This window comes from Engystomops pustulosus, chromosome 6 (genome assembly GCF_040894005.1).
Source record: "Engystomops pustulosus chromosome 6, aEngPut4.maternal, whole genome shotgun sequence".
NCBI lineage: Eukaryota > Metazoa > Chordata > Amphibia > Anura > Leptodactylidae > Engystomops > Engystomops pustulosus.
The window spans coordinates 85,564,902-85,589,572 of NC_092416.1; the positions used below are offsets into that span (position 1 = coordinate 85,564,902).

At 37.5% G+C, this 24,671-nt stretch overlaps 1 protein-coding gene across 1 annotated transcript in view; it reads right to left on the reverse strand.

The window, feature by feature from the left end:
• LOC140065945 (uncharacterized) overlaps nt 1-24,671 on the reverse strand; it is a 104,946-nt gene that overhangs the window by 32,120 nt on the left and 48,155 nt on the right. Inside the window, exons 45-84 of the mRNA XM_072113505.1 lie at nt 23,583-23,683; nt 21,046-21,267; nt 20,102-20,276; nt 19,915-19,992; nt 19,627-19,676; nt 19,378-19,522; nt 17,720-17,830; nt 17,402-17,543; nt 15,789-15,932; nt 15,394-15,531; nt 15,068-15,169; nt 14,850-14,960; nt 14,479-14,635; nt 14,374-14,400; nt 14,128-14,283; nt 13,744-14,019; nt 13,542-13,659; nt 12,039-12,118; nt 11,924-11,946; nt 11,713-11,815; nt 11,582-11,619; nt 9,915-10,023; nt 9,707-9,805; nt 9,119-9,156; nt 8,927-9,029; nt 8,391-8,401; nt 7,891-7,905; nt 6,942-7,047; nt 6,739-6,831; nt 6,004-6,041; nt 3,539-3,647; nt 3,331-3,429; nt 2,731-2,768; nt 2,539-2,641; nt 2,070-2,080; nt 1,547-1,603; nt 1,309-1,411; nt 1,143-1,189; nt 781-886; nt 567-665 (exon numbers count right to left, since the gene is read on the reverse strand). Of these exons, the coding sequence (XP_071969606.1) occupies nt 567-665; nt 781-886; nt 1,143-1,189; nt 1,309-1,411; nt 1,547-1,603; nt 2,070-2,080; nt 2,539-2,641; nt 2,731-2,768; nt 3,331-3,429; nt 3,539-3,647; nt 6,004-6,041; nt 6,739-6,831; nt 6,942-7,047; nt 7,891-7,905; nt 8,391-8,401; nt 8,927-9,029; nt 9,119-9,156; nt 9,707-9,805; nt 9,915-10,023; nt 11,582-11,619; nt 11,713-11,815; nt 11,924-11,946; nt 12,039-12,118; nt 13,542-13,659; nt 13,744-14,019; nt 14,128-14,283; nt 14,374-14,400; nt 14,479-14,635; nt 14,850-14,960; nt 15,068-15,169; nt 15,394-15,531; nt 15,789-15,932; nt 17,402-17,543; nt 17,720-17,830; nt 19,378-19,522; nt 19,627-19,676; nt 19,915-19,992; nt 20,102-20,276; nt 21,046-21,267; nt 23,583-23,683 (3,881 nt within the window). The remainder of the gene's footprint in view (nt 1-566; nt 666-780; nt 887-1,142; nt 1,190-1,308; nt 1,412-1,546; nt 1,604-2,069; nt 2,081-2,538; nt 2,642-2,730; nt 2,769-3,330; nt 3,430-3,538; nt 3,648-6,003; nt 6,042-6,738; nt 6,832-6,941; nt 7,048-7,890; nt 7,906-8,390; nt 8,402-8,926; nt 9,030-9,118; nt 9,157-9,706; nt 9,806-9,914; nt 10,024-11,581; nt 11,620-11,712; nt 11,816-11,923; nt 11,947-12,038; nt 12,119-13,541; nt 13,660-13,743; nt 14,020-14,127; nt 14,284-14,373; nt 14,401-14,478; nt 14,636-14,849; nt 14,961-15,067; nt 15,170-15,393; nt 15,532-15,788; nt 15,933-17,401; nt 17,544-17,719; nt 17,831-19,377; nt 19,523-19,626; nt 19,677-19,914; nt 19,993-20,101; nt 20,277-21,045; nt 21,268-23,582; nt 23,684-24,671) is intronic.

The window sequence follows — 24,671 nt, forward strand, 5'->3', positions numbered from 1 at the left end:
TATCCAGCATGGCTTGTGTGACAGGGGGATGATCAAGCTCTGACGCATGATCTGCAAGATGCTAGCGCATTATGTCTGTCCATCACTCTGAGTTTCTGCTTCCATATATATAACTTGTAATATAATACATTTACAGGAAATTGACAACTTGCTTCAAAACAGCTTAGAAAGGGGTTGTCTTTTGCTAGATTCTAGGCCTATTTCTATTTTTTCACATGTGGTTATCAGGGAACCCCTTGTACTATGGGAGCCCTTTCCAATTGGCCTTATCATAACAATCTAGCTTGGTGATGTTGATCACCATCATTGGAGGAATATGCGGCTTTCTTACGTTTCTCCTGTGTGGAATTCACAATTATTTTTGTCTAATAACACACCTATGAGCTACTAATAGCTCTTTCCTCTGGATTATATAAATGCACCCATTTAAGGTAACACGTCTCTATGTTTATATACACTGGAACATATGGAAAACGTTGATACACAAATAAAAATATTTTCCTGATAAGAGTATTATTATAAAATATCTAAATAAAATTGCAATAATGATATAAATGAATACTTACGACCGCATTCAAATCTGGGGCAGCATTCTGTCTCTGGATCAATTTTCATGGTTGGTTGATCTCCATCACAATATGGAGGAGGGTCACATGGGCCACACTCTGTTTACAGCAGAAGAGGATAAGTCAGTATATATGAAATTGCAAAAAACAATGTGTATCTGCTGAATGACGGTAATAAAAGTGGCATTTGTCTTATAGATGTACAATGACTTACCGCAGTCATATACAGGACAGCACTTTTCATATGATAGAATAATCAATCTAGAGCCTTTCATGTGGCACTGGAATGCAGCTGGTTTGCAAACAACACCTTCACATTCCTAAAATGGAATATGTGTCAGGTTATTTGTGAAATGTACAAAATGCAAACACTTACATATATATATATATTTGCATTGACAGTTTTGAACTGTCCCTTATCAATACCTTATCAATAATAATATGATTTGCTTCTTTCATGGTGGTAAGTAACATTTTGCTTTTCTTGGCTGGGACAACATGTGGTTTATGAAACATTTGGGTTTATTAGCTACTCAATTATATAAAGGTCACTTTATTTGAATGTTTGGTACTTACAGCAGGCGTGGTCAATACGGGAGGAAGAGTAGTCAATTCTGGAGGCACTGCAAAATAAAATTTTGAAGAATATTTTGGCCAGCAGTAGATTGGAAATCTACTTAGGACAGTAATCTGAACCTTGGGCTAGTTCTTATTTATTGTTTAAAAAAAGTTTTCTGCTTACCACAATCGTATTCTAAACAGCATGCATCTGCTGAGACTGTTTTCATCAAGATTTTCTCACCAGGAGCACAAGAGGGTTCTGGACATCTTACGTGATAACATGGCTGTCAACATAAAAAAATGGGTATTTATAATATATCACATTAAGATATTATCCATTGAAACAAGAAAAAGAATATCAATGAACCTATAGCGCATATCTATATTGCTACAAAATATGATAAAAAAATGTTACATACCGTGGGAGGTGGGGTCTGTAAAAATAGGAAGGAAAGCAGGAATAAATGAAACACAAATGGACAGTGTTTACAAAATAAGGAAACATTTCAATACATAATGGAACAGATCTATTAGTAGAGTAAACAGATGCAGGAATGTATGGCACATATGGCCAGAAACATGTTTTGCACTTAAGAGTTAATCCATGCTGCATCATTGTAGAAGCTTAGCATTTCACAATATTTATTTAAATCAATGGGTTATCTATGTAATACAAGAAAGGTTTGACAACCCTATCTGTTCTGGTCCAAAAATTATGACAGTAAACAAAGGAAACAACTGCTCCAAATGCCCCGGATTGGTATTTTAAAAAATCGGCACAATTAACACCCTCTCCCAATTAACCACTTTTCAAAGAATACATAGACCTTATATTCAAAGCAACTATTGTCTTATACCAAGTACACTTATGCACCTTAGCACCAAGATTCAATCATACATACTGTATATGATATAACAGATGGCAATTAGTTATATACTTACAGTGATGGGAACTGAAAAGAAAAAGAAAACATATTATGATATATTAGAAAATTCATATAGTATTTAGTCATATGTAAATATTAGTTCACAGGACTCTTACTGTATGTGTACTGTGATCACCCTCATAAGGGTCACAATACCATTATCATTGGAGGAAGGTACAATAATGGATCGCTCATTAGCTTTATAAGAAGTATTTCTTTGTTCTAACTATAATGAACTTTATGTGGTAATTGCAAGGTAAATATAACTGAAAGTTAATAGATATCTTTATCTGTTCTTTCCGAGATATATAGAAGATTGATCCACTTCAATTGGGCAGCATTATCAACAGCAATGTCTCATGCACTTCAATTGTAATACCTACAATTTTAATCTTTCTGCATAAACTACTGATGGAGCACTCAAACTTAGTACCGTATGTTACATTGTGATTTTTTATTATCAAAAAAAGATTAAAAATACTTACCACATTCGTACTCATTGCAGCAATGACTGTCTGAATTAACTTGCACCAGTATTTCACTTTCTGTACACTTCGGAATAGGGAGGCAGGTAACACCCTCACATTCCTTTAACAAACAAAATAACATAAGACATGAACCTCAGATCATGAGTTACATGATTGATCAGTTAACTGGAAGAGAAATGATGACCATACCTTGACTGTGGTGGTTGGAGCTGTAGATGGTTCAACATCTGTCAGTAACAAAAAAATTTATGGAATTAAAGGGGTTGTCTGGGATTTTTGAAAAGAAAATTATATAGCTCCCATTCTGCGGGGCACTGTCCTTCACTATCTGATGTCTATTTGGTTAAAAAGGCTGGCACTCCTATCCCAACAACTCCTGTACGGCTGCTACACCTGGAGGTTTTGTTCACACATTCAGATATTCAGGTGCGGTTTTCAAAGCCAAAAGCAGGTGTGGATCATAATGGGTGAGCACATACCACTGAGAGCTGCTATTCCTACTATTTTTTTCACTCCTTGTTTGGGCATTGAAAATTGTAGCTGAATAACTGAAAGTTTGAACGCACCCTCAAACTCATGCTGTAGCAGGTACACGGCATTGCCCGGGGCATGGCCTCTGTAAACAAACAGATCCGGACAGTGACGAATGGCACTGCAGGAGAACGGAAGCGCGTTTTAAATCCAGGACATCCCATTTCATTTTAGTGGAAACATCTGAGTTTGAACTCTGATTGTATTAAGAATCCTTATACTCAGTCCTTTTCCATTACTTTTTTCATCAGTACTTACGACATTCATATTTTGGGCAGCAGTCATCAGAGGACTCAGTTTTAAATGGTGGACTTAAATCACTACAAGTAGGAGGAGGTTCGCAGGAAAGCTGGCATTCTAAAAAGAAAAATGTACAGTCAATCGAGTTCGTTGGAATATGTAGTTCTTGGATACCCTTACAAAGAGTAAGAGAACATGATGTTATTAGATATATAATAGGACTTACGACAGTCATAGCGGGGGCAGCATTGATTTGCCGAATCGAGTCGTACAAGAGTAGCACCTTTCATAGTGCATTGCATTGGTGCCTCACAGAGGTAATTTTTGCAGGGTTCCTAAAATTTATGGATATAATGGATATAATATATGTAATGTTTAGTACAGTACATAATCTTGTGCAGTACCTTTATTCTATTTATAATTTAATGTTGATGTCTTGAGAGTGGAGGCTTTGGCTTCAATACAATGAGCAATCTTGGATTAATAGCTTATAAATTGGTATACACTCCAATAGTTCAAAAACTTGGTACTTGGCCCTACTGAGCTCACACATGAGACACAGATTTGTTTTGAGAAATGTTTGGACCTACGACCACTAGTTGTAACTTACATTAGGTACAATCAGGGGCGTTGCTAGGCTTGTAAAAGATCTGGGGCACAGGTCCCAATGCATATGTAGCATTCTTACAGTAATGTCCCCTCCTGTACATAACCCATTCACATTTGGTTGTGCCAATAACAACTTTACTGAGGGTATATGCAGCTACAGAAACCACAGGAGAAATCCCTACTTGCTCCCTCCAGTGACTGCGGTTGACGTGTCCTCCATCTTCTCCATTAGGCCCTGCATCACCACATCTAGGGTTCCTCATTGTCCCTACATCTTGGTTCCCTGACAGTGTTATCCTGCTGCAGCCCCTAACAATCTCCCCCAAATACTGTAAGGCTTCGCTCACACATTTGTCATGCACCAGTTGCTTATAACCGATTACGTTTCACTGAAAAACATATGAGATCAAACTGAGGCCTGTCTTAGTGTCTCGTGTGAACACGCCACAAGAAATATGCCCCACACATCCCCCCAGCAACGTGGCCCACACAGTTACCCCCAGTAATGTGCCCTACACAGCCCCCCCAGTAATTTCCCCCAAAAGCCACCCAGTAATGTCCCCCACACAGCTACCCCAGTAATGTCCCCCAGCCAGCAATTTGCCCCACAGCCCCCCAGTCATGTCCCCACACAGCCTCCCAGTAATGTCCCCCATACAGCCCCCAGTAATGTCCCCACACAGTTACCGCCAGTTATGTCCCCCACACAGTTACCAAGTAATGTGCCCACACAGCCTTCCAGTAATGTGCCCAAACAGCCCTCCAGTAAAGTGCCTCACAGTCCCCCAGGAAGTAATGTGCCCACACAGCCCCCCACTAATGTTCCACACACAGCCCCCAGTAATGTCCTCCACACAGCCCCCCAGTAATGTACTTACACAGCCCCCAGTAATGTACCCACACACCCCCAGTAATGTACCCACACACCCCCAGTAATGTGCCCACACAGCCCCCAGTAATGTCCCCACACAGCCCCTCAGTAATGTTCCCATACAGTAATGTTCCCAGAAATCCCCCAATAATGTTCCCCACACAGCCCCCAGTAATGTCCTCCACATAGCCCCCCAGTAATGGGCTCACACAGCCCCCCACAAATGTACCCACACAGCCCACCAGTAATGTCCTCCACACAGCTCCCCAGTAATGTTCCCCACACAACCCCCCATTAGTCCCATTTGATACTGGAACTAATCTCAGATGTTATCTATTTAAATTAATTTAAATGACTGTGGCATGTGTATGCCAGCACTTATATGACGGGGATGCATGAGCGCCACCATTTTGGGGTGGATCCGCTTAACACTAGAAATCACTGTTCCCCACACAGCCCCTAGTAATGTCCACCACACAGCTCCCCAGTAATGTGCTCACACAGCCACCCACAAATGTACCCACACAGCCCCCCAGTAATGTCCTCCACACAGCTCCCCAGTAATGTTCCCCACACAACCCCCCAGAAATGTCCACACAGCCCTCCAGTAATGTATGCACACACCCCCAGTAATGTCCTCCATACAGACCCTCCAGTTAGGAATGTTCCCACACAGCCCCCCATTAATGTCCTCCACGCAGCCCCTCAGTAGGTAATGTGCCCACACATCCCCCCCAGCAAGTAATGTGCCTACACAACCCCCCAGTAAGTTATGTGCCCACAGAGCCCCCCATGTTCTCCCCCTTTCCCTATCATGCCCCCTCCCCTTCACCTCACCAGTGCAGCTCTGTGCACTGCTTTCCCTGGCAGGTCATATGATCATGACATCATCACAGGTCCTTCAGCCTCCGGGAGTAATGTCCTCCACACAGCCGATTAGTGCCATTTGATACTGGCACTAATCTCAGATGTTATCTTTATAAATTAAATTAAATGACTGTGGCGTGTGTATGCCAGCACTTATATGATGGGGATGCATGAGCGCCACCATTTTGGGGTGAATCCGCTTAATGCTAGAAATCACTGATCTGCTCTAGTGGTCAGTGGAAACCTACCTAAAATATTTTTAAACCTTAAGCAATATGCAATTTTCTGGTGATACATTTTTCCTGGTCTTAATCACAAGAGATTTAGTAATAATAGGTTATTACCTCTACTGTGGTGGTTGTAGTGGTGGTGGTGGGAAGTGCTATAAAAACAAAATAAGATTTTAATTCAATGAGTCAAATAATTAAGTTTCACCATATAATATAATATATTGTTTTCTTATGATACACATACAGATGCACTCATATTATACAAGAGGGGGACTGATCTTTATGTCTTTGGCATCTGTGCAGATCGCTGGCCGATGATTTGGGACCATATATAGTATTAGACTGGAGACTCTAGTTATATCCAGCATGGCTTGAGTGAAAGGGGGGTGATCAAGCCTTGGTGCATAATGTGCAAGATGCTAGTGCATTATGTTTGTCCATCACTCTGTGTTTCTGCCTCCATCTAAATACATTGTGCTATAATAAATTTACAGGAAAATTACTCTAGTGACAAATTGCTTCAAAACAGCTTAGCCTTTTTATGACAATCCAGCTTGGTGATGTTGATCACCATCATTGGTGGAATATGCAGCTATCTTACGTTTCTCCTGTGTAGAATTCACAATTATTTTTGTCTATATAACATACCTATGAGCTACTAATAGCGCTTTCCTCTGGATTGTATAAATGCACCCATTTAAGGTAACACATCTCTACGTTTATATACACTGGAATATATGGAAAATGTTGGCTACACAAATAAAAATATTTTTCCGATAAGAGATATTTTTCAGTATTATTATAAAATATCTAAACAAAATTGCAATAATGATATAAATGAATACTTACTGCATTCAAATCTGGGGCAGCATTCTGTCTCTGGATCAATTTTCATGATTTTATCTCCATCACAATATGGAGGAGGGTCGCATGGGCCACACTCTGTTTACAGCGGAAGAGGATAAATCAGTTTTTATGAAATTGCAAAAAAAAAAATGTATATCTACTGGATGACGGTGATAAAAGAGGCATTTGTCTTATAGATAACTTACCGCAGTCATATACAGGACAGCACTTTTCATATGATACAATAACCAATCTAGAGCCTTTCATGTGGCACTGGAATGCAGCTGGTTTGCAAACAACATCTTCACATTCCTAAAATGGAATAAGTGTTAGGTTATTTGTGAAATGTACAAAATGCAAACACAGATTATATATATATATATATATATATATATATATATATATATACAGTTTGAATAATAATAACATTTTACTATTCTTGCCTGGGACAACATGTTTATGAAACATTTGGGTTTATTAGCTACTCAATTATATAATGGTCACTTTATTTAAATGTTTGGTACTTACAGCAGGTGTAGTCAATACAGGAGGAAGAGTAGTCAATTCTGGAGGCACTGCAAAAAAAATTCTTATTTACAATGGCAAATTATGTTAATGTTTACTTTAAAAAGTAATTCTACGTAAAAAAAAATATATGTAACATAAATATCTTTTCCTATAAAACAATTGTTAATACAAAAGCTGCTAAGTGTTAAAGATACATGCTTCTCGTTCTTCTCATCTTACACTACCTGGCTATAGATGCTTTTTCTGCAATTATGATTACATGTGCAGACAAGCTGTTTCCATATTTGAAAAATATTTTGGCCAGAAGTATATTGGAATTTCACTCAGGACAGTAATCTGAACCTTCATCTAGTTCTAATTTATTGTTTAAAAAAAGTTTTCTGCTTACCACAATCGTACTCTAAACAGCATGCATCTGCTGACACTGTTTTCATCAAGATTTTCTCGCCAGGAGCACAAGAGGGTTCTGGACATCTGACGTGATAACATGGCTGGCAACATAAAAAAATGGATATTTATAATATATCACATTAAGATATTATCCACCGAAACAAGAAAAAGAATATCAATGAACCTATAGCGCATACCCATATTGCTACAAAATATGATTAAAAAAATGTTACATACCGTGGGAGGTGGGGTCTGTAAAAATAAGAAGAAAAGCAGGAATAAATGAAACACAGTGAAAGACAGTGTTTACAAAATAAGGAAACATTTCAATACACAATGGAACAGATCTATTAGTAGAGTAAACAGATGCAGGAATGTATGGCACATATGGCAAGAAACATGTTTTGCCATCCATGCTACACTACCATTGTAGAAGCTCAGCATTTCACAATATGTGTTTAAATTAATGGGTTATCTATATAATACAAGGAATGTTCGACAACCCTATCTGTTCTGGTCCAAAAATTATGAAAGTAAATAGAGGACACAACTCTTCCAACTGCCCCGTATTGGTACTGTATTTTAAAACATTGGCACATTTAACACCTTCGTCCAATTTACCACTTTTCAAAGAATACATAGACCTTATATTCAAAGCAACTATTGTCTAATAGCACCAAGATTCAATCATATATTCTGTATATGACATAACAGATGGCAATTAGTTATATACTTACAGTGATGGGAACTGAAAAGAAAAAGAAAACATATTATGATATTAGAAAATTCATATAGTATTTAGTCATATGTAAATATTAGTTCACAGGACTCTTATTGTATGTGTACTGTGATCACCCTCATAAGGGTCACAATACCATTATCATTGGAGGAAGGTACAATAATGGATCGCTCATTAGCTTTATAAGAAGTATTTCTTTGTTCTAACTATAATGAACTTTATGTGGTAATTGCAAGATAAATATAACTGAAAGTTAATAGATATCTTTATCTCTACTTTCAAAGATATGTAGAAGATTGATCCATAATTGGCTATTTACATAGTTAAAAATGAACTACAGAACTAATATTGAAGCCATAATTGGGAAAACTTCAATTGGGCAGCATTATCAACAGCAATGTCTCATGGACTTCAGTTGTAATACCTCCAATTTAAATTTTTTTTCATAAACTACTGATGGAGCACTCAAACTAAGTATGAAACATTGTGATTTGTTATTATTTTCATTATCAAATAATGATTAAAAATACTTACCACATTCGTACTCATTGCAGCAATGACTGTCTGAATTAACTTGCACCAGTATTTCAGTTTCTGTACACTTCGGAATAGGGAGGCAGGTAACACCCTCACATTCCTTTAACAAACAAAATAACATTAGACATGATCCTCAGATCATGAGTTACATGATTGATCAGTTAACTGGAAGAGAAATGATGACCATACCTTGACTGTGGTGGTTGGAACTTTAGATGGTTCAACATCTGTCAGTAACAACAAAATTTATGGAATTAAAGGGGTTGTATGGGATTTTAAAAAGAATATTATATAGCTCCCATTCTGCGGGGCACTGTCCTTCACTATCTGATGTCTATTTGGTTAAAAAGGCTGGCACTCCCATCCCAACTACTCCTGTACGGCTGCTACACCTGGAGGTTTTGTTCACACATTCAGATTTTCAGGTGCAGTTTTCAAAGCCAAGAGCAGCTTATGGATTATAATGGGTGAGCAAATACCACTGAGAGCTGCTATTCCTCCTATTTTTTTTCACTCCTTGTTTGGACATCGAAAACTGTAACTGAATAACTGAACGTTTGAACTCACCCACAAATTCATGCTGTAGCGGCATTGCTCGGGACATAGTCTGTGTAAACAAACAGACCCCGACAGTGACGAATGGCACTGCAGGAAAACGGAAGCGCCATAGCCATATATAAATATGTTTTAAATCCAGGACATCCCTTTTAATTTTAGTGGAACCATCTGATTTTGAACTCTGATTGTATTAAGAATCCTTTTTTCATCAGTACTTACGACATTCATATTTTGGGCAGCAGTCATCAGAGAACTCAGTTTTAAATGGTGGACTTAAATCACTACAAGTAGGAGGAGGTTCGCAGGAAAGCTGGCATTCTAAAAAGAAAAATATACAGTCAATTGAGTTAGTTGGAATATGTAGTTCTTGGATACCCTTACAAAGAGTAAGAGAACATGATGTTATTAGATATATAATAGGACTTACGACAGTCATAGCGGGGGCAGCATTGATTTGCCGAATCGAGTCGTACAAGAGTAGCACCTTTCATAGTGCATTGCATTGGTGCCTCACAGAGGTAATTTTTGCAGGGTTCCTAAAATTTATGGATATAATATATTAATATGGTATATAATGGTGAATATTCCATTCAATAAATATTATTGAGAATCCAATATTTTATTTTGTGTTTCAAGATATTTGCCAGGCCATATGCTGTGCTTGTAATGTTTAGTACAGTACATAAACATTTATAATTTAACTTTGATGTTTTTAGAGTGGAGGGTTTGGCTTCAATACAAAAAACAACCATGTTTGAATGGTTTATAATTTGGTATACACTCCAATAGTTCAAAAACTTGGTACTTGGTCCTACTGAGCTCACACATGAGACACAGATTTGTTTTGTAAAAAGTATGGGCCTACGACCACTAGTTGTTACTTACATTAGGTAAAATAAATAGTAAATGGAAAAGTAGTGGTTATGTATTACACCATGTGTAATTTGAACTTTACGGCAATCTTGTGTTTTTAAAGGGATTAAATGAGGTAAGCCAATTAGCATCAGTCAAGGGAGCTACTATACCAGAAAACAGTCATGCACATGAATCCATCCTTGTGGTAAGATGATAAATGTAATGTGTGAATAAAAAAACAGGTAAGGCTCATTACAATAATTATAGGGGTTATAGTATAATTGAATTAATTATTTTATCTATGTAACACTATCAATGATAAATAATGCATTCATTACATTCTTTTAATTTTTTTTATCAAGTACACTTTTATAATTAAAAATATTTCTGAGATTGGCTATATTATGGGAATGTGCATCTTTTGTAAATGTGAAGTGTGATAGAATATGCAATCCTGTAAGTGGAAATGATTAAACTTGGCAGTATTTCAACTTCTACTGTCCTACAGACTGTAGAATGCAGATTTATAGCATTCAGTATATGAGAAGACTCAAACTCCTATTCTGTTCCATGGAACCTGAGCCAGAAGAAAGGTTTCAGGGCCACTACATAATTGATAGGTCATGAGTAGTTTCACCTCGCATAAACCAGTTAAATCCCCTGCACTCTATTAATTATGCGATGACTCTGCTGATCCAGTCTAAGGGATATGCCACATCAGTAGTGATGAGCGGAACCATCACTACTAAGGGATATGCCACATCAGTAGTGATGAGCGGAACCAAAGAGGTTTTGGTTCAGCCAAGTTTTGCACCACTGCTGGGACAGGTATGAACCCATTAAATGCCACCTGCAAAGCCGCCAGAGGGATTTAAATTCCAACAGTGTGTGAACACCAACATTTTGGGGAGGATCCAGACCTACACTCAAACCTGAACTTTAGTCAGAAGTTGAGCCCCACAACAAAAACACTCATAATATTGGAACTAACCTCAGATGTAATCTTTTTTAATGCATTTAAATGACTGTGGCATGTGTATGCCAGCAGTTATATGGTGGGGATGCATGAGCTCCACCATTTTGGGGTGGATCCGCTTAACACTAGAAATCACTGATCTGCTCTAGTGGTCAGTGGAAAACTACCTAAAAATTTTTAAAACCTTAAATAATATGCACATTTCTGGTGATACATTTTGCTTTGTCTTAATCACAAGAGATTTATCAATAACAGGTTATTACCTCGATTGTAATTATAGTGGTGGTGGTAGTGGGAAGTGCTATGAAAACAAAATAAGATTTTTAATTCATTGAGTGAAATCATTAAGTATTAACATATAATGTAATAAATAGTTTACTTATGATATACATACGAATGCACTCATATTGTGGGCAGCAGGGGTCTGTTGAGGGAACTTCCTGTAAATATTCTCCATCTGCACATTGCTCCACTTTACATTCAACATTTTCACATGGCTAAAGAAAAAAAAGAATGAATGTAATATCATAGAAAATATTCAGCATATATCATCATACATTATAGGCTATGCATTGTGTAAACATAAACCATATACAGTATTTTACCTTTGGTGTTGGTGGAGTTATACCTGTAAGGAAGAAAAATTCATAAGTTTAATAGACCATATAACTCAAGTCCAATAGATGCTTTGGTAGAAAAAGAAGACATATAAGAACTTACAATCTTCTAATTGAACACATCGGTGAGTAATTTCATCAAAGACCATTCCTGGGGCACACATGGGGTAGCAACCTTCAACTCTGAAAAAGTAGTAAATTACAGTTTTCCATATGTTATACAAAAATTAAAAAAAAAAAAAAAACATAAAACAGCAAAAAACTAGATTGTTGAACATGAACTAAGCAGTAGAAACAGTTGTCATGGAAAAATTGTGTGTAAAATTGTGAACTATATGACAATTTACATTTTTTGAAGTGTCCAGGCAGCTTTTTATCACATCCTGGAGTTTTTACAGCTTGATAAACTCTGACCTGAAGACTGGTCTGTGCAGACCTCAAAAGACACATAGTCATTCTTTTCCATCCTGCATCAGGACTTGGAAACAAAGAAACTGATTAACTGAACTCTGCCCCTCATTAAGACTATGTCTAACCATGAGAAACAATATTAACTAATGAATCAATTGGAGGTGCTGAAACCTGAATGGAATAGAATAGGTATAAAACTTTGTGAGATGCAGTTAAAAAGTGTTCACTCTATGGAGGCTGCCATACAAGCTGGGTTGTTCTATATTTCTATGACCTCCAGGGAATCAAGAATTACTGTAATTTGTAAATTTGCTGTATTGTGTGTCATTTTATTTTGTAATTCTTTAGTTTTAACATCTTTTTGGAAGCACTAAACACCTATTTTGTATTCAAGCTTTCACTTTAATTTTGGTCCCTGTATGCTCTGAGAACTCATAGCCTTGTAAAGTGCGATTAGCTGTGTGACTGCTAGAGTGTTGAGTGTGTATGTCTAGTAGTGTAACAAGGGACTGCTATAGAGGCAAGAGTGGATGTAGAGTAGGATACTTATTGGTCCCAGTGTAAATTCAATAAGTGGCGACAGCAAATATGCATAATTGGAGTGTGAGAACTGTATAAGGTATAAGGTGCAAGTTGAGGGGGCTAAATTAACACGGGCAGTCTAGCCCCAAGTCATGTGACGAGGCAGTGCATCATTTCCATGACAACAGTAAATGTAATATTTACCATGTAGTGTTATATCTGAGACTGTGCCATCCTCTCTAGAAAGTATGACTGAGGATGGGCTGATAAGTGTCACTTGTTTTGTTCAGTCTTTGCTAGTCTAAACAATGGTGTATTCCTTTACTATCCATTTGCCTACCAATTTTGTACTGCAATGTTCTCTTGGTTATGACCCATATTTGACAACTATCCATATCTGTTTGTATTCTATAGTTTTGGTTTTGTCACCATGTTAACAATGACCAGGAAGGGAACAATGACCAGTTGTCTCCTATTGCTCATGGTAGGGAGGGCAATTAGGTAGGGACAGCTGGGAAGAGGGTTTAGTCTCACAGACCACCGTCTTTGTCTGGTTGTTCCCCGACCCTACATAACATGCAGATTACTAGACCCATCAGTAAAGTCTCTTAATGTAATTGACTTTCTGATAACACATTTTTCATAATAATGATTTATGGCAGAGAAGACTTACTTGAGAGTTAGTGTGCACTTTGTACCGAGAGGATCTTGACATGTTGGAATGCATGGGTTTCCACATGCTCTGTATTTCCAGGTACATATAGAAAAAGATGGTAGACCAAAACTTTCCTCTGAAAATTAATAATCAATGTTTAGCCAACAACTTTAACAAAATAACATAACAATAAGGAACTAGAATGGTAGGGAGTTCTTACCAATCAGTTGGAAGCTCATCTGCAGCATGTTTACTGATTTAACTTTTGACATAACCAATCCTTTATCACTAATGGAAAGATACTGTCCTCGTGATAAATAGGATTCCAGGGCATTGAAGCCTTTTACCCAACGGCTTGGTCTCAAAATAAAAGTGGCTCTTTGACGGAACTCTACACTTTGTTGCCACTTTTTCAGACTTAAGCTTCCATCATCATTCTGCACTATGAAAAAGTTGTGGTGTTCTGCAGACTCCAAAGAGATTAGTTTTCTTCCATCTAAAAAAAAGCCAAAGGATTTTCAGTTTGTCTACCCAAACTGTATATGAAATGGTGTGTATGATAGCTGAGGTCATATGTCTGTGTTTAAGTGTGTTTTTTACATACTCTGTTGGTCCACATAAAGGCTTGGGGTAACCATGAAGCTAGCCTTTAAGATCCCAGGGCCATCAACAGTTTCCAATGACACAGTCTTTGTATCATAGTCAACCACTAAGGTCTTGCTGTTCATCATAACCAAGCGGTATGGACCTTCTCCAGCATCTTAAAAGGAAAAAATGGCAGCAAACGTAAGCCAAAACAATAATTAAAATGTAGATCACTTAGACCTGTGTTCAGTAATCTTTATCTTACCTCTGTTGTAATATTCGCAAGGTGATGCTGCAATAAAACAAAATTAAAAAATTATAAATCCAACTTTATAGGCAACACAATAAGCATTTTAGAAAATAAACTTACGGCAGGTGTCAGGGCCTCTCCATTCAATGGTAACACCCTTACGGCAACAGGCACGGGCATATGCTGCTAGGGATGTACAGTAACATAGACAGCTTTCACCCTCTCTGCAGGCTTCAGTTTCCTCAACACAAGCCAAGTAATAAGGTTCCACATTCACCTTTTTGGAAAAACATAATCAGTACAAGGACAGAATATATAGTATTTTATAATTCGTGCATGTTGTCCTTCTCTAAATTGAAAACTGATAAGTGACATTTACTATACATGGCTAGCATGGTTTCCAACTTGTTTATTGGCTGATCCCCTTTAAACCAGTGATATCATTGTTGAAAAAACATGGAAAACAATAAAGTTTTAGATGAAAGTCCTACCACTGTATGACATTCCGAAAACTCATAGCTTCTAAGTAGACTGCATTGTTTTTCAACAAACTTCTTGTTGTTATCAGTAGGAGGAGGTGGAGTTGACTTATCATCAGGACACTGATCAAAAAGGAAAAAAAGGGTTTTTAAAACATGTTTTTTAAATAATGTGAAGCTATGTATGTTTGTTTGTTTAAGATTATATCTGTGTGGGAATGGTCACCTACCTCGCCAACCAGATACTGGGAGGCATACTGAGCCATATTACTTATGGACATTTCGGAAGTAGTAGTTCCATCAGCATCACCGCACATACCTTGAACTTTTCCCTGGATCCAAACAGATAAACATAATTACTATTCTTTATGGACAGGAGCTATGAATGAACTTATTGTAATATGTAAAATAGGCAGAATTGCTCTTAGGCCATAATTTCATGCAGTACAACAGGTACACTAAAGTAGTGAGTTTTTTTGTGCATGTTTGCTTGTGTAAAATCTAAATAGATCAAGGAGTTACATTTAGTATCTAGTTTATAAATGTAGTAATTTACCTGAAGTTTTGGTTCCAGTTGAATGATAACATCTAGATGTTGGTCGTAGTACACAGCAAGACCCTCCAGGAAGTGGACCACCTCATAAAATCCAGATCGGTAAGTTCTAAATTGAGTTGTGCTGCCTGGATCAACTGCCTGCACGTAAGGGACATCAAACAAACATTTTTTGATGCACTCTGTAAACTAATACATAGTCAAGCATGGTAATGTAAAAAAAAAATTGTACTAATTCTATTTGGAGACTTTACAAAATTTGGGGGCATACATTTTTTTTTCTATGACTTATTGATTTTTTGACACAGATCTCCAAAATTTATATAATGAATTTCAATTTGCTCTCTTTCAAACAATTCAAAAACCCTTCTTATTACTTAGCTCTGTCCAATCCTTACCACTGAGGTGTCAAATTCACTCAGCAGTACGCTTATTCCTCCAAATCCAATATAGATATTCTTCTTAAGCAGTGCTCCTCCCATGGCTTCATTTGGAGCATTTTGCATGACAACTTTAAAGAATGGGCTTTCATTTGGGCGAGACTAGAAGGAAAAATAAAAAGAAACAATGTAATCAAAACAGCAGCATTATACTGTTATATTATTATTGTGTCTACCTATATGAGGTGTGGACATTATGGATATCAGTGTTGGACTGGGATACATAAGGCCCACCAATAAGATCTATTCCTAGGGTTCAACATTATACATTAATTGAAAATTTTATTTTCAGCAGTGGTTTCTTAAACATGGACTGTAAACATCCCAGGGTCCTGTTATTGGGCTGACTGTAAACAGCCCAGGGAGTAACAATATTGGTTGGCTAGACAACTGCATCTAGAGGTCACCTCAGTCACTCAAAATATTTAAAGTATATATATTTAAAATATTTATATGGAAATAGACAACGAAGATTTTTTTCAAAATCTAGGGCAAATGAAGAGTATGAACACTGACACTGACACATGAAATATCTCTATAATTGAGCCGGCAAGAGTTGCTGGGTATCTCATAGAGATCTCTGCAGTGACTATGCTAAAAACACAGTTCTGTAGGCAAATGTGTGTATTTCACTTTGCTGTGCCTGATTGGCATGCAATTACATCTATTCATACCAGATACCAGCATGATTGGGATATACTGCATGGACAACAAACTAAAAAATAAAATTATATATTTCTATTGGATGGAGTTTTTTGTATAGTTTGCCTCAGATAAGCCAAAAGGTTACATTCACCCCTGGTGCTGCCTTTCTTTTTTACGTTCTAGATTTGTTAAATAATGGGGTACATTTACAGGCAGTCCCCGGGTCATGTACAATATAGGGTCCGGAGGTCTGTTCTTAAGTTGAATTTGTTTGTAAGTCGAAACTGTATATTTTATAATTGTAGATCCAGACAAAAACATTTTTGGCCCCAGTGAAAATTGGAGGTTAAACATTTTTGGGACCAAGGATTATCAATAAAGCTTCATTACAGACACCTTACAGCTGATTATTGCAGTCTGGGACTATAGTAAAGCATTCAGAAAGCTTCACCAGAGGTCAGAGGGGTCTGTCTGTAACTATGGGTTGTCTGTAAGTCAGGTGTTCTTAAGTAGGGGTCCGCCTGTACTAAGAAAGTCGGAAACTTCACTAAAAGTGCTCTACCCGTGTGTAATGCTGGGTGTAACTGATTCATTAAGAATTCATTAATTTGCGTCACATGGTGGCTAGAGTAGCTGCACCACAAAAGGGTTGCATGCAACACAATTCTTCTTAAATACCTTTGCAAGCTGTTTTCACCTAAAACAACGTGCAAAGTCTATAAGAAAAGTGAAGCCCTTAGTAAATGTGCCCCAATCTGTTCCGATTTTATATAATGGTTGAGGTGCTGTATGAAGAACATCTGTAGGTATTGTGTATTCTGCCATGTACCAGTCATACAGTGGTTAAGGGATACCACTATCCAAAACCTGCCAATTCTTAGTCTATTTCTTAAACAAAAAAAAAAATCACAATTTGTAATACAAACCTCAACAAGCACAATTGCACATTGTCTTATAGAAAATGTTTTCCAGACATTGTCGAAGAGGAAGAATTGTGATCCAGCATAAGCATTACACACTTTGTTGCATGGGTTATCAGTACATGAAAACTTGCCATTTTCACATGTGCTATAATAAAAATTAAAAACATCATTATAAAAGACCAAACTTAAAATTCCTAAAATTTTAAGAGCATTAGTATTAATAGAATTTTGATGGGATTATATATAAATAATAATTGATCTGTTCCATGTCCAGCATTGTATTTGTAAGTTCTAGACAAGTTGGTTTCTGAAATAACTTACCAAGTGTTACAGTCCATGGCAAACGTTTCTCCTGGGTTATAAATCTCAAGTCCATGGCTACAAGGGCATTCATTTAATGGTACACAGTTTCCTTCACTGTTCCTCAAAAGACTAAAACATTTGGAAAGATAAGCAAAGCATATTTAATAAATCATGTGTCCTCCAAAAGTGCTAGAAATTAATTAGATTATACAAGTTACTGTTATGTTGAAAGCATAGTCACATTTGTCAATATTAATCCCTTTCTGAAAGTGGGCCGTCTAGCTATTAGTGAAAATAGATACATTATGGTATTCTTTATAATGCTTTTCCAGCTCTTTCAATCTGTAATTTTGCATCTGTCTCCAAGAAACCATTGACTCTATATTCTATTTAATATGACACCTAAGTGATCTTTTTTCCATCTTGCTAGTGAAATCAAATTCAGCAGAGATTTAATTGAAAAACAGATTAAGAGGGTAAAGTGGAGGATAAAAACGCATATAAAGATAAAACACGTTTCTCTAATAAGATACATTACAAGTTTATTGGATTCACTTCAATTATTCATTTATATAAGATTGATTAAGAGTTAGTGAACATTTAAGAACTTAATTAGAGATGAGCGAGCACTAAAATGCTCGGGTGCTCGTTATTCGAGACAAACTTTTCCAGATGCTCGAGTGCTCGTCTCGAATAACGAGCCCCATTGAAGTCAATGGGAGACTCGAGCATTTTTCAAAGGGACCATGGTTCGGTAATAAAATGTGTTATTTAATTGAAAAAGAATGTCTTCTGATAAGATAGCAGATGTATACAAACATCTGCAATCTATTCTTCACTGTTCCGCGCGTATATTATCTCCCGACAAGTTAGCAGATGTGAAGAACAGTGAAGAATAGAATAAAAACAGTGAACATAGGATCATTTAAGTGAAAAACACAGTGAAGAATAGATTGCAGATGTTCGGCACATCTGCTAACTTGTCGGGAGATACGCTGTCCCGGGATCCACTCCTCTTCTTCCACTGAAGTCTCCCTGCTGCCCGATGTCTCCCTGCTGCGCGCGATGTCTCCGTGCTGCGCGCGATGTCTCCCTGCTGCGCCCGATGTCTCCCTGCTGCCCGATGTGTCTCTGCTGCGCCCGATGTGTCTCTGCTGCGCCCGATGTGTCTCTGCTGCGCCCGATGTGTCTTTGCTGCGCCCGATGTCTCCCTGGTGCGCGATGTCTCCCTGCTGCCGTTCCGCGTGTATCTTCCGACAAGTAAGCAGATGTGCCGAACATCTGTAATCTATTCTTCACTGTGTTTTTCACTTAAATGATCCTGTGTTCACTGTTTTTATTCTATTCTTCATTGTTCTTCACTGTGTTTGTTTAATTAAATGCTCGATCTCGAGCAGGGGAAAACTCGTCCGAGCAACGAGCCGTTTCGAGTACCTTAATACTCGAACGAGCATCAAGCTCGGATGAGTATACTCGCTCATCTCTAAACTTAATCTATGATGTCTTTAAAATCCCAACAGGTTATCCAAATGCAACAACATTTTTGTATAAATATACAAATAATATACATTAATTTATTCACTAACTCTTTATAGCAATCCCATACATTTGAATAATTCTGTCCTACTATATATTTGAAGGTAACATTAAATTCCTAAACACTAAATTTTGCTTACCCAGATTTACAGACACATCCTGGCTTGCAGTCCAGGGTGCATCCTTGGTCGAATATAGCCAAGCTGCTACAAGAAGGCTCACAGGACTTTCCAGTCCCAATTAAACAATCTGAATATACTTCATTGTCTGAGCATACTTCTATATCTGTCAGAATAACAAAACAAAGAAGTTACTCTCAATATGGGAGATTCATGACAAAAATTGTTATCACTTACAAAGTACAGAAAGCTAAACTGTGTGTGACTTACCAATCGGTGGCTCTTCTATGTCCCCACATTGCAATAATCTCTCACAAGGGCTGAAATGCAGAACAAATGAAACATTTCAAATGCTTACAACCATTTCTATTGGTGACTCCAAAAATACTGGCAATTTGTAGCTGAAAGTTAACAGTCTACTATAAAAGACTTAAATTATTTTTGCAAACAAACACAGCTATAATACTAATTTATATTGTACTAGCTTCCATTCTTAATATATACGATCTGTTGTACCAATCTTAATTACTCACAGTGGTTAGTAAATCGATTCCTTACCATGTTTGTCCATTGGCTTGAGTTATAATCTCTCCTAATTTGTACAAACGGTTATTGTTGTAGCAAGGACAAGAATTTCTGCAAGAGAGAGACAAGTTAGAATACAAATAAAATACAAATGTTTTCCAATTTTTAAAAAATATTTTTAATACATCAAGTTAATGCTTAGACATTCACATGTCCTTACCCAGATACACATGCATTTATAGAAGCATCATAGTAGAGGTCAGGTGGACAGATACAAGCTTCATTAAGTGGGATAGAAGATGTAATTTTCAGGAGTTTGGAAGAGAATTCGGCACAATCCTGTTGTGAGAATGTTTCTTCTGTAATAGAAGTCATATCCCCTTCACAAACTGGACCTAAAAGTAAAATTTAAAGAAATGGCGATTAAGGGTTTTTATTTTTAAATATATAGATAAAATATGTATTAAATAAGTATATATAAATATATAGAAAGTTAGAAGACCAACATGACTCTCAAATAATTTTTGCAATGCATGTGGAAAGGGCGAGCATTGGTTCAAATCGTTCATGTCACAGGAAGTGAGGAAAATCTGTAGTGGACCCTGCATGTCTTCAAGGGTTCTTCTAAATGCACCTTCTATAGGATTCATACCTAGTCAAAGTGTAAATTAACACTAATCCCCATCATGGCCATCTTCTTTTAGAATATAAGACATGTAACTGACCAACATCTAGGCTACATTTGTGCCAAAATATTGCCTTAGGGAACATGGTTTGAATCACGGCTATCAAAACTTTTTTGCTATGTCCAGCAAGTAGTTCAGCTGAATAGCTAAAATGGATGAGAAGATTAAGTGGCTTTTGAGACCATTTGAGACAAAAATAGGCCTTAGTAGGCAAATTAGGTGGTGGTGTTAATTCATGGCACTAAGATGTAGTATTAATTGCACCCATTCTCATGAAATAGCTGTCGGCCAGACTCATACATATGCACAACTGACCAAAATTACATGTCTGTGAATAAAGAGGCACTACTAAAATAGCTTATCTCCCAAGAACAAAAGTTTGTATGCACTGTATGTGTATGCGCTATATGTACACTGTCTGACAGCAATAGACCATAAATCTGTAAAGTAAATGTTTCTATTATTCCTTTTCACTTACTGCAGTCTGAAAATGATGAACTGACTGCAACAAATATTCCTGACCGGGCACAGCGATAAGCATAGTCTGCCAGAGCTGAACAGAGTCCAATTTCTTCATTGTTGTAAACACTGTTGGCGCAAGAAACCTTGTAGGAATGGATGTCAATGAGGAGAGCACAGTCTTCAAAGATTGAGCTTTCAAGGGCATCACCACAGGTCAATTCAGCATTCACTTTTTTATCTGATAGAGAAAACAGAAATTGGTCAAATTTATGGGAGTTGGCACATTTATAATAGGGGGAACATTAATTTTAATATATTGTTTTTCATGTTACTAGATAAGCACAGATGCTCAAGTTCAATGCACTATTCTAATACATCAATCGTTTATGACTTGATATTTACTTAGTTGTACTGAATTTATGTTACTGAAAAGTTACATACTTTTAAAAGGACCACCCATCCATAACGAACAGCCATGAAGATGAAGCAAAGACACAGTTCAAATGCAAAAATGCTTTTTGCCAAATCACCAGATGGAGTGAAGATTCCTTTGCACAATGCTTTAAGAGCTGAAAAAGCCTAATTCGGCTTATACTCGAGTCAAGAAAAAAAAAACATAATGTACATAATGTGTGGATGTCGGTGCACACATTAGAATGTTAGTGTGTGGCTGACATCACGATGACTGCGACGGACCCCGGAGACACAGACCCGATGCCGGAGCCGTGATGGACAGAAGAGGACCTGCCGGAGGGCGTCGGAAGGCCTGTACAATTTTTTTTTTCCTACAGACATTATATTGGGGGCAGCGGCTGCAGGCTATATACTAGGGGGCTAGCAGGCTATACACTACAGGGGCTGGCAGGCTATACACTACAGGGGGCTGGCAGGATATATACTACAGTGGCTTGCATGCTATATACTAGAGGGGCTGGCAGGCTATATACTACTGAGGGCCGGCAGGCTATATACTAGAGGGGGTCGGCAGGCTTTATACTAGAGGGGGCTGGCAGGATATATACTAGAGGGGGCTGGCAGGCTATATACTAGAGGGGGCTGGCAGGCTATATACTATAGGGGCTGGAAGACTATATACTACAGGGGCTGGCAGACTATATACTACAGGGGCTGGCAGGCTATATACTACAGGGGCTGGCTGACTATATTCTACAGGGGCTGGCAGGCTATATGTTACAAGGGGCTGGCAGGCTATTTACTACAGGGGCTGGCTGGCTATATACTACAGGGGCTGGCAGGCTATATACTACAGGGGGCTGGCAGGCAATATACTACAGGGACAGGCAGGCTATATACTGGGGGGCTGGGACCAATGCATTTCCCACCCTCGGCTTATATTCAAGTCAATAGGACTTTCCAGTTTTTTGTGTTAAAATTAGGGTTCTCGGCTAATACTTAGGTCGGCTTATTCACTGAATGAAATTATTAAATTACACATGACTCAGCAAGAATTGGTCCTAAATTTTTGAAGATGAAATTTGTATGGCCATATGTTATCAGGATAAGAATTGACCAATACTTCTGAATCTCCTGACTTTTTACAAAATTTTAGGACAGGCATCAAATACTCAAGGATGATCTTATGCCTTTTTGGTCCATACTAACCCTTATTTATTACTAAGGGCTCATGCACATGGATCATATTTTGATATTATCCACGGACTGCAAACATTTGTGTGCATGGGAACTTATGGTCACTCTTGATTAGAAACATGGAAAATCTTGGATCCTTGGATTAATTTTTGTACATTTGATGCCTCTCTAATATATTTTATCCCTCAAGATTTTAACCTTCACGAAAAGTCTACCACAATCTCTGTCCTTATATGGGCTGTGCATGGGTTAAGTAAGCCTATTCTGGCTTCTGTTTCTTATATGTATGTTTATATTTAGGTAGGGTCCAGCAGAACATTGTGAAAATTGTGGGTTAAGGTCTCCAAGCCCGAACTTGGAGTTTAGCCATAGGTTCATGTTCAGGCTCGGCGTTTGGGTTCAACATTCAAAACTGAACACAAAAAAAAATAGCAGTTCTGATCACAGGTGTTTACACTTTAAATGATGAGAACATAGCCACCACCAATCATAGGAAAAATAGTGATGCCTTTGGCAGGGTTAACACCTGTAACCAGTGCCAACACAAATCATATGTGTTACCCATGGGTGTTCATGTTCAGGCACCTAAACTAAAACAGGTCCAATCATTACTATGTTTTTTCTTTAGATATGTTCTTAAATACAGGGTTTTCTTTTACAATAAATCAACCAGAGCAATTTCTGGAGTTCCAGGAATTGTCTGTGGTAGGGGGGGCTATTCTCCCAGGCAGTTGTTACAATAAGTGGGTAAGTGGGATGATTATTGTTATTCTCCTTGTATAAACTGTCTTCTACAGTATGCAGGCATTCAAAGCAGTACTGTACATTACAGCTCCCTAGACATTACTATATCTGGGGCCTTCAAGATTGCAAAATATTCCATCTTATATGTAATAATGGGAAAAAAATTATGAAACAATCATTTTCAAAATTCCTAATTACCTTTGTCTTCCAATCCTTTTTCAAACTCTGAACACTGAGGTATTGCCTTCCAAGAGTTGCTGAAAAAGCTTGATACAGTCTCTGTAATATCATTTGAGCTTCTACAATGCACACAAGAATACAAAACAGTTCACATGTAGTATTGACATAAAATTTCTATTTTTAACAACAGTTCAATGTAATTTTTGTTTATTGGTATTACTGATTTGACATTTTAATCCATCTTACTGTTTTACTTACTATACTGTTTAATTACATATGAACTACTTTCTCAAAAGAATGATCTTTGCACTACCCATTTACTCCTTAGTATAAGGGTAATCTTCCAACAAAACCAGTGCACTATTTCACTGCAAGCATGATGGATACAAAAATAGTATAATAATATTAATAATAATATATAAAAAGTAGCTTTTACTTGTAATTAATTAAAAATCCCTCTATGTTTGAGGGCCTTATTCCATAAAACGTTTATAGCATTACCACTACACTTTTGTTAGATAGATGTTAATGCAGGAACAATAGATGTAGATACATAAAGTCTCTATAAGTCTCTGTAATTCGTAGCCATAGCTCCCACATATAATTGCTCCTGTCCTGACAAAGACAGTCCCAGGTAACTTATCCTTCCATCTACCAGGACCCTAGCTATCTGAAGTGTCTCTTTCCTGCAATGGGTCTGGTTCCAATCCAATATTATCTGGAATGGGTGAGATCCTTCCATTTTCTGTATATAGTGTATAGTCTTTGGATAAACATAATGTAATGCTATAATGTTTTATGGAATAAGGCCCGCGAACATGGATTTTTAATTGATTACAGTACAAGTAAAAGCTATGTTTTATATATTTTTTATTCTATCCATCATGCTTGCAGAGTATTTTCTCTAGTAGGTGGCAAGGAATGGTCTGGTTTATAGCCAATAACGGATTCATAGAATACATGCTATTGCCATATGCCATTGGTTTCGCACATAGAGTGAACTGAGGGTATGTCCAGTATTGCTTGTTTATACAGTAAACTATTTCATGCCTAGGGCCCAGTATCAGGAGTGGGAATAAAAACGTCCCTGTGTCACCCTCTCCTGAC